The 9506-nt window shown below is 55.4% G+C and overlaps 1 protein-coding gene across 2 annotated transcripts; it reads right to left on the reverse strand.

The window, feature by feature from the left end:
• Window positions 1–583: 583 nt before the first annotated feature.
• Window positions 584–8319, reverse strand: LOC137159904 (ribonuclease-like). Of its 2 annotated transcripts, XM_067558372.1 has the most exons (4): window positions 8085–8319; window positions 7918–7998; window positions 2152–2258; window positions 584–1258 (listed from the first exon to the last, which is right to left on the reverse strand). In XM_067558372.1, the coding sequence occupies exons 3-4, from the start codon at window positions 2233–2235 to the stop codon at window positions 812–814; spliced, it is 531 nt and encodes a 176-aa protein (XP_067414473.1). In that variant the 5' UTR covers window positions 2236–2258; window positions 7918–7998; window positions 8085–8319; the 3' UTR covers window positions 584–811. The 2 variants fall into 2 exon arrangements, with proteins under 2 accessions (XP_067414473.1, XP_067414472.1); XM_067558371.1 differs by lacking the exons at window positions 7918–7998; window positions 8085–8319 and adding an exon at window positions 2684–2984.
• Between the last annotated feature and the right edge of the window lie 1187 nt (window positions 8320–9506).

A 9506-nucleotide genomic window follows, 5' to 3' on the forward strand; every position in this document is an offset into this window, starting at 1 on the left:
CAGCATCACTTGCTGGGTGGATGCACCCTTAGATGTTTCTTCAGAGCCCACGTCTCTGGCAGCACAGATGGTGGGTGTTCCCATCCCTGCCCGGCCTGCTGGGCCACTGCTTTTAATTGCCCATATGGGGAAATCATCCTTACCCAATAGCTTACTGCATTTCTCCTCCACTCCTCCGCCTCCGGCAGGGCTCTATATCACACGCTGCAAGACGGGAAGAAGGATCAGAGCGAGGCGAGGCTCAGGAGAGACCAGGATCCATCGCTCCGATGCCAGCGAGGAAACAAGGACTCGGGTGAGCTGCAGGAGATCCCAGCAGCCGGGATCGGGCAGAGAACAGGGCCGTGTGGGGCGGCGACGTCTGGGCTTGTGTCTGAGAGGCCGCACGGTCTAGCACAAAGATACTCAGACAGCAGCTTGCGAGCGGCTCTTTAATGTGTCGCTTGCAGCTCCTTGCCGCCCATGCTACTAAGCCAGTGTGTGGTTTAATTATTAATTAATTACGTAATTAACCAATCCAGATGCTTTTACTCTGTTATCAACCAATTAAGCCATCCAATCGCACTAAGCTATTCATTTATTTGGTGTGAGAATAATCGAGAGGTACATACGTACCAACTAAATGTTTCCCCGTCACACTGGTTCAATGGGAATAGACGTACAGTAAATGAAGCGATGAACTCACACTAGACAATCTGACCCATGTCAGAGGCAGGTGGGGAGCTGGGGGCCGTGCGGGTGTCGACCAGACAGAGCGGAGTTAGAGGAAGCTGCAGGGTCCCCCGTCTGCCCTGCACACCCGGTCTGGGCCCTACTGCCTCTCCCTATAGTACACAGGGAGCCCAATGCAGCAGCGGATGAGAATTCTCCGGGAAACGCCTCTCCCGGTGTAGGAACGGGTGCGCGGGTTGAATCTGCAGGAGATGGTGTGGAACCGAAACTTGCTTCTTCTCAGGCCGTTTCCGCTGGGTGTCCCTCCCCCAGAGCAGACGTTGTTGATGCTTGGGATGGGGGCATTGATGAAGGTGTTGAGCGGCTTCCTGTATATTTCCCGCCTCCTCATCATCCAGTTACAGTAGGGGGTGGGGAGGATGCTGAGGAGTGGGTTATCCACATGGTGCTTCTGGAATATTTTGTTCTTCTCGACACACGACTGCCCGCTGCTCAGGGCCAGGCTGGCGGCCAGCAGGACGAGGGTCAGCAGGAGCGCGGGGTGGGGTCCCCTCTTGGCCATGGCTGAGTCTGTAGCCGGATCGACCTGCAGTGGGCAGAGGGGACTGGATGGAGACAGCGCTGGGCGGGGATCTGCCTCCTCCATGGAACCTCCTATGTCCAGTCCCCTAACTTTTCCACCCCATTCTGTCCCCTGAGCCCCTCCCACCGTCCCAGCCCCACTGTGCTGGGGGCTTCCCACAACCTGGCACACCCGGGGCTCCTTTGTGCCAGCTGCTGCTCTGACCCCCCCAAGATCAGAGACCCTCCCTATCCTCCATTCCCCTCCCAGAGCCACGTCAGGATGCAGGTGTCCAGAGTCTCAGACTCTGACCGAGATGGGCTCCCTTGTGCCAGGTGCAGCACACACCCCAACTAAGATCATCCCCTTCCTCCTCTAAACCGCGGTTCCCTGCGCAGAGATGGGGAGAGAACCCAGGAGTCCTGGCTCCCAGCCCCCTGCTCTAACAACTAGGACAGTGATACTCAGACCGGAGTGGCTCAGGACTCAAATCAGCAATCAGGGCGACCCAAAAGACCCAACATCATGTGAGTTCATCGCTTCATTTACTGTACGTCTATTCCCATTGAACCAGTGCGACGGGGAAACATTTAGTTGGTATACGTGTACCTCTCGATTATTCTCACACCAAATAAATTAACAGCTTAGTGCGATTGGATGGCTTAATTGGTTGATAACATAGTAAAAGCATCTGGATTGGTTAATTACGTAATTAATTAATAATTAAACCACACACTGGCTTAATAGCATGGGCAGCAAAGAGCTGCAAGAGACACATTAAAGAGCCGCTCGCGAGCTGCAGTCTGAGTATCTTTGTGCTAGACCGTGCGGCCTCCCAGACACAAGCCCGGCCGTCGCTGCCCCACACGGCCCTGTTCTCTCCTCCCTCCCGGCTGCTGGCATGTCCCGCAACTCACCCGAGTCCTTCTTTCCTCACTGGCGTCAGAGCGATGGATCCCGGCCTTTGCTGAGCCTCGCCTCGCCCTGATCCTCCTTCCCATCTTGCAGCGTGTTATATAGAGCCCTGCCGGAGGCGGAGGAGGGGGAGGAGAAATGCAATAAGCTATTGGGTAAGGATGATTTCCCCATATGGGCAATTAAAAGCAGTGGCCCAGCAGGCCGGGCAGGGGTGGGGAACACCCAGCATCTGTCCTGCCAGAGATGTGAGCTCTGCAGAAACATCTAAGGGTGCATCCACCCAGCCAGTGACGCTGTGATTGCAGCGCTGTAGGTGTAGCCAGGTCAGATTGAATAACACCAGCCAGCACAGACCTCGCAGTGGGGTAGCTGCTCCGGTACCAGCCTGCCGGGAATCCTGGGCACCTGCTGTGGTTGCCAGCCCGTGCTGCAGTCCAGGCCACCACGTCCCCACCGCTGTTGTTAGCCATGCTAGCTGGATGACAGCTGGCGTAGGAACGCCCGCCCGTGCTGCAGTCACCCCTTCATTACCTGTATAGCCGCACTCTGTGTCCTGATCCCTGGCACCTTCTTAATCCAGTCCTCGTCTGGAAACTCACAACTCTGCCGGTGCCCTGCATCCTGACGTACAACCCACGGCCAGCCCAGGCCTGGGCTCTGTTGTGATAATGTAGAGAGTCCGTGGTGTTAGGATGATGCTGTCACTGTTCAAGATGCAGCAGTGTTGAACCACTCATCCTCAGCCTTTCAAGGAGCAAGCGCCTCCTAACTTCTGAACATTTGAATTATTTCAAAAGATCCGGACCCTGCCGCCGCCGGGTCCTGCATCCCCCTTCACTGGGGCTTTCGGCATCCCGGAGATAACGGAGCCCGCCTACCCCCTGCCTGTGTCTTGCGGGTTTTGTACCCAGAGCCGTGGGCCGCTCAGTGCCCCGGCGAACGCCTCGTTAACAATCCTTGCAGCTTTTTATTAAAGAAGGAAAAACCGCTCAAACCCTTGGGCGCCATAAAAACCGGGCATCGTGATCACCTGGATGAGGTGAAAGGAGAAGTCAGAGCACACAAAGCCCTTGGGCTGCCCTGCTGTCGGTACAGACGGAGAGGCCGTTAGCCGGCTTGTGCTGAATCCAACTCTTCCAGCCCAGTTGAAATGACCTCAAGCAGGCTTCAGCTCCCCAGGCTCGCTCAGGGCTCTGCGCCCTCAGCGACAGAACTGCAGCTGTCCGTAGAACGGCATGACAAGGGGCGATGGCCCCTCCGTGATGCGTGTTTCTTTCCCTACAGCATGAGAGTGATTCCCTGAGGAAGGGAGAGCTCCCGCTGGGTGTCTGCCCACCTCTGAGAGGCACAAATGTGCTCTTGGAAATTTAATAAGGAAAGAAGGAGAGAGACGGGGAAGGACGAACTGAGATAAAAAGGGAGACTGATGAGCGAGCGATAGAAATAATTTCCTCTTGGGACCAAAGGCAGGGCTGGAGTTTTCGAGGGAACAGGTCGGGCTGGTCTTTGGTTCCCTCATTGGCTGTAGGCAGGGAAAGGAAGGTGGGCTGTGGAGAGAGACAGATGGAGGAATGTAGCAAGACATTCACATGACACACACACACAGGAGACAAAGCTGGGGGCAAATAAGGCTGTAACTGGGAAAAGGAAGAGGCGCAACCACACAAAACACAAACACACCCGACCGAGACACGGAGACTCACGTGGAGGAAGAGGAGATATGCAAGAGGCACCCCAGGGAGAGGCATGTATCAACAAACAGACACGCAAGAAACATAACACAAGACACATAAGACTCGCATAAGCAAGAGAATCAAGCACATATAACACAGTCCCACCTGCAAATCCAAGCGTGAGATAAGGAAAGACGCGACTCCCAAAAGCAAGAGTTTGGGTTTTCCTATTTAAGAAACGGACCCCGCTATGACGGGGCTGTTCCTGCTGTCGCTTGTGCGGTCACTAGGGAGTGTGGATGTTGGATATTCTGTGCTGAGTGTGGGTACTAGCAAGACATGGCAGGTTTGATTCGGAGATGAATAAGGTTGAATGTGTCAGGTTTTATATAAATATATTAGTTAGATAGAAAGTTTAAAATGAATTATATTATATTCTTTAAGCTTGGAGAGTTAAGCCGTTATTTAGACGGCTGCATATAGGAATGGCTTTTTTAGGGGCTTTGCTAGGGAGTCAGTGGAATTTTTGGTCCAACAAGCAGCTCCTCCCGCAGAGTCAGGCGTTGATGGAGCACCCCCCCCCCTTTGTCTAAGTGGTGAGTTTTGATACTTTTTTATAAACAACCTTCACCTAATTATCTCTCCCTCATTATCATATATGCTAATTACCTACACTGGGTTTTTACCCTTAACTACATTTTATTCTTACCGTAATAACTGGGGTCGTCAAAACAACATCTGGTGATAGGAGAGGTGCAGGAACAATGTGCCCCTTGGCAATAAAACAGTGTAGCCCAGACGTTCCAGGATAACTTCTTGTTCCCATCACCGTTCTCTATGTGCAGCTGCAAGCGATACAGCAACTGAAGCTGTGCTCGGTCTGTGGGACAGTGGTCAAGCAACTCACATTGTGCTGGGCCTCCAACAGTCCCCTCCTTGGTGGCTGTCATAATTTAATAGGCCACCACGACAACTCCTTGACACCCACCTTTGGCTACGGTTCAAGGCACCCCAGCTGAGGTCCGAACGATCAACGTCTTCTCCTGGGCAGGGTATATCACAGAGCGCAGCCTCACTCGTATGCGGGGTCTTTTAGGCACGATTTGCTTTCGGGATCTTCTAGTCCACCAAAAGAGTCCCACGGCAGCCGTCAGAGAAACTACCTGCAATACACACAGGAGCGCAATGGAGCACTGTGCATTTACCGATTCCAAATTCATTCCCAACCGAGCGGTAACAGTCGGAGGTTGCCAACTTCCACAGAGCGATGGCGACTCTCTTCTCCACCGTCATGGCTGGTCTCAAGCAAGTGTTCACGTGCTTCCGGGATGGTGACAGCTCCAAGCACAGTCCAAGGAAAGTTGCCTTTTGCATACAAAAGTTTTGCAGCCACTGATCATCATCCCACAGCTGCATAACGATGCGGTCCCATCAGTCTGTGCTTGTTTCCCTGCACCAGAACTTGCGCTCCATGGACTGCAGGTGACACGTTACAGCCTGCAGCAATCGGGAATTGTTCTGCTCGATTGCCTGTATCAGGACAGCCACGGTGGCATAGGTGCAGTACCTGCTTCGCCTTCTTGCTCTATTACTACAGTATTTCAGGATAAGCCGAGTTGTATTTGTCATGATCAGAATTACAGAGCGGAGTGCAGTTGTCTCCATGTCTCTGCAGCAGTGGGGATCGGGGGAGTAAAAAAAGGCGCAAAAATCCTTTTCCTGTTTCTTTGGGGGGAGGGGGAGACAGAAAATTATGGGTGGCACAGAAAGGGAAGGAGGTGAACATCCCGCAGTGCTGAAGGAACAGGTCCAAGACTATTTAGAAGGATTGGACATTCACAAGTCCATGGGGCCGGATGCAACGCACCCGAGGGTGCTGAGGGAGTTGGCTGAAGTGATTTCAGAGCCATTGACTATTATCTTTGAAAGCTCGTGGCGACAGGGGGAGGTCCCTGAGGACTGGAAAAAAGCAAATCTAGTGCCCATCTTCAAAAAAGGGAGGAAAGAGGATCCAGGGAACTACAGACCGGTCAGCCTCACCTCAATCCCTGGAAAAATCAAGGAGCAGGTCCTTAAGGAATCCATTTTAAGGCACTTGGAAGAGAGGAAGGTGATCAGGAACAGTCAACACGGATTCACTAAGGATTCACTGACCAACCTGATTGCTTTCTATGATGAGGTGACTGGCTCTGTGGATGTAGGGAAGGCGGTGGATGTGATATACCTTGACTTTAGCAAAGCTTTTGATGCTGTCTCTCACAGTATTCTTATCAGCAAGTTAAAGAAGTATGGGTTGGATGAATGGACTATAAAATGGATAAAGAACTGGCTAGAGCATAGGGCTCAACGAGTAGTGATCAATGGCTCCATGTCTAGCTGGCAACCGGTCACAAGCGGAGTTCCCCAAGGGTCAGTCCTGGGGCCGGTTTTGTTCAACATCTTTATTAATGATCTGGAGGATGGGGTAGATTGCACCCTCAGCAAGTTTGCGGACGACACTAAGCTGGGGGGAGTGGTAGATACCCTGGAAGGTAGGGATAGGATACAGAGTGACCTAAACAAACTGGAGGATTGGGCCAAAAGCAATCTAATGAGGTTCAACAAAGATAAGTGCAGAGTCCTCCACTTAGGAAGGAAGAATCCCATGCACAGCTATAGACTGGGGACCGATGAGCTAGGCAGCAGCTCTGCAGAGAAGAACCTGGGGGTAACAGTGGATAAAAAGCTGGAGATGAGTCAGCAGTGTGCCCTGGTTACCAAGAAGGCTAATAGCATATCGGGCTGCATTAGGAGGGGCATTGCCAGCAGATCACGGGAAGTGATTATTCCCCTCTATTCGGTGCTGGTGAGGCCGCATTTAGAATATTGTGTCCAGTTTTGGGCCCCCCACTACAAAAAGGATGTGGACAAGTTGGAGAGAGTCCAGCGGAGGGCAACAAAAATGATTAGGGGGCTGGAGTACAGGACTTATGAGGAGAGGCTGAGGGAACTGGGCTTGTTTAGTCTGCAAAAGAGAAGAGTGAGGGGGGATTTGATAGCAGCCTTTAACTACCTGAAAGGGGGTTCCAGGGAGGATGGGGCTAGGCTGTTCTCGGTGGTGGCAGATGACAGAACAAGGAGCAACGGTCTCAAGTTACAGGGGTGGAGGTCTAGGTTGGACATTAGGAAAAAGTTTTTTACTAGGAGGGTGGTGAAGCACTGGAATGGGTTACCTAGGGAGGTGGTGGAATCTCCATCCTTAGAGATTTTTAAGCTGAGGCTTGACAAAGCCCTGGCTGGGATGATATAGCTGAGGTTAGTCCTGCTTTGAGCAGGGGGTTGGACTAGATACCTCCTGAGCTCCCTTCCAACTCTAATATTCTATGATTCTATGACAGTTGCATCCCCCCTCACCATGGAGGCCCTGCCCCCCTCATTGCCCAGCCCCATGTTTCCCTCAGTGAAGTTCCAGCCCCGCTTCCTCCCCTCTACAGCCCGGCCCGGTCATGGTGCAGGCAGCTGCAGCACCCTGCCTTCCCCTTCTTCCCCCCACCTCCCGCCCCCGTTTCTCCACCTGCTTTGTGGGGCCGTGTGGCTGTGTCCACTCCTCAGCTCCCCACCGCCCTTCCACTGCTGGCAGCCCCTAAGAGACACCCGGGTGGGGAAGAGGTCTGGGGCTAGCACAGCCCTAGGGAAGCGAGAACCGTGGGGGGCAGGCCCTAGGAGCCCCAGTCAGAGCAGGTCAGCCCGGGATGCTGTGCAGAGCCCTGGATCCTGCACCTGCCCTGAGCGGCGCAGCCTAGTGGGGAGAGAGACGGGCTAGGGGCTATTCTTGGGTCCCCCGCTCACGTCCTCTGAAGCAGGCCAGAGTCAGTAGAGAGGAGGACTAGGGTCCGTGACCAGGGGATCGCACCCACTGATGTGGAAGTCAGAGTTGGGGACTGAGCATCTCTGCGTACAGGCAGGTTGCTCTCCACGCAGTTACCGTATTTCAGGACAACGCCAGAGCACCTGTCAACTGCCGGAGAGGGCACAAAGGGCTCCCCCAAGCTTCTCGTGCCCCACTTAGATGGAAGGGCCTCGTCCCAGGGGAATCACCTCACGCTGGCTTACCATTCTGCCAGCAAGAGGCGTCTCTGCAGCCCTCTCTTCATTCGCACCCTGAGGACATTTCCATTTGCTCTGACGCCATCCCTGGGAGAAGAACAAGCACGGACTTAGTGTGGCTTGGCCAACGTACTAGAGACCAGACGGTGGAAGGAAGGGGGAAATAAACTCACAGCCTGTGGTCACTTTTCGGACCCAGCCCTCTACTGGGGCAGAGGCATTCCCATCTATCCTGGGCATCAACGTCCCACCCCCACCCCGTGGGACGTTCGCTCCCCTGCAGCCAGCCTTCATCAGGAACCGTCTCCTAGACACCCAGCCTGGACCAGGGCTAGGACCGCCCAAGCGCCCTCTTGTGACGGGGGTGGGTCTGCAGGACCCTGCCTCGGTTTCCCTGTCCGCTCAGGGTCCCAGCCCCGGGCTGCACACTGCTGCAGCTGCTGCCTCCTTGCACCGGGGCGCGGGGGACTGCAACTCCCGTGGTGCACTGCGCGCGGCAGGCGGGACTGCCACTCCCGTGGTGCACCGGGGGCGCGAGGACTGCCACTCCCGTGGTGCACCGGGCCCGGCCGGCAGCCGCGCGTCGGCCTGCTGTCCGCACACCTGCCCCAACGCCGGAGACCAGCGCCCCCCAGGGGCAGGGAGGCGCCACTCCGCCTCCGAACTTCTCCGATGGGCCGCGCGGCTGCTCAAGGCACCGCCTGTCGTGACAACTTCCGCTTCCGGCCTGCCGCGGTCGCCGCCGGGAGATAGAGGCTGAGGTTGCCTTAGTGGAAGCCAGGCTGGAGAGCGGCGTGATTGTCTCAGCGCGGGAGGAAGCCCGGCGTCCTTCAGACAGTACTACAACTCCCATGGTGCCGCGGGGCGCGCAGTGGCTGATGGGAGAGGCCGGCAGGCGAACGCTCCCTCTCCCACAATGCATTGCTCCATTCCCCGTGACCTCATCCCGCCGCTGCCCGGAAGGACCCCGTGACGGCGGCGGCGGTCTCCCGGGTAACGGCGCTGGGGCCGGGCCGGCTCGGGGCTGACGGACACTGTGTGCAGGCCCCAGCTGCCGCCACACGCGGGGTGACCCCCCCCCTCCTCTTCTCCCCTCCCCCGTGGAGAGAGGGGGGGTCCCCGCGTCTCCGGGCCTGGCTCCCCTCCTCCTCCTGCGGTGTTTGATAGGCGCTAGTCCGCGCAGAAACAGCCAGACGCTGCCCTGCGGGGAGCAAGGCGGCGGCGGCAGCAGCACACAGCTCTTGGCCCCCCATTCACAGACCACTGGCTCAGCCGCACCCAGCCGTTCAACACATCCGTTTCCTCATCGAGCATTTCAATGGCCAGACCGACTGGCGTGCTGCAGCCATGGGCTGCCCACTCAAGAGTTCCCCTCAGGGCTGGTTCCTCTGGTGACTCAGGGCTGGAACTGATGCATAGTTCATGAGCCAGTGCACAGCCTGGAGCAGACAGCTCTTCATGCCCATGGAGCCAGGGCCAGAACGCAGCCTCTGGGCCACAGGCACCAATGGCAGGAGGGAGTAAAAAAGTCCATTAAAAATTACAAGGAGGATACTTTTATATTTAAATTAAACACTTCTTTAAAATAAACCTAT

The sequence above is a fragment of the Emydura macquarii genome, unplaced genomic scaffold (assembly GCF_026122565.2).
Source record: "Emydura macquarii macquarii isolate MOO-44397 ecotype Brisbane River unplaced genomic scaffold, CSIRO-AGI_Emac_v2 contig_2013, whole genome shotgun sequence".
Classification (NCBI taxonomy): Eukaryota; Metazoa; Chordata; order Testudines; family Chelidae; genus Emydura; species Emydura macquarii.

Bases quoted from the DNA above. Each gene is read 5' to 3' on its own strand.
- LOC137159904 (XM_067558372.1), bottom strand. From the start codon at position 2,235: ATGGGAAGGAGGATCAGGGCGAGGCGAGGCTCAGCAAAGGCCGGGATC. The intron at 1,259-2,151 runs GTGAGTTGCGGG...TGCCCACTGCAG, and splicing joins GTGAGGAAAGAAGGACTCGG to GTCGATCCGGCTACAGACTC.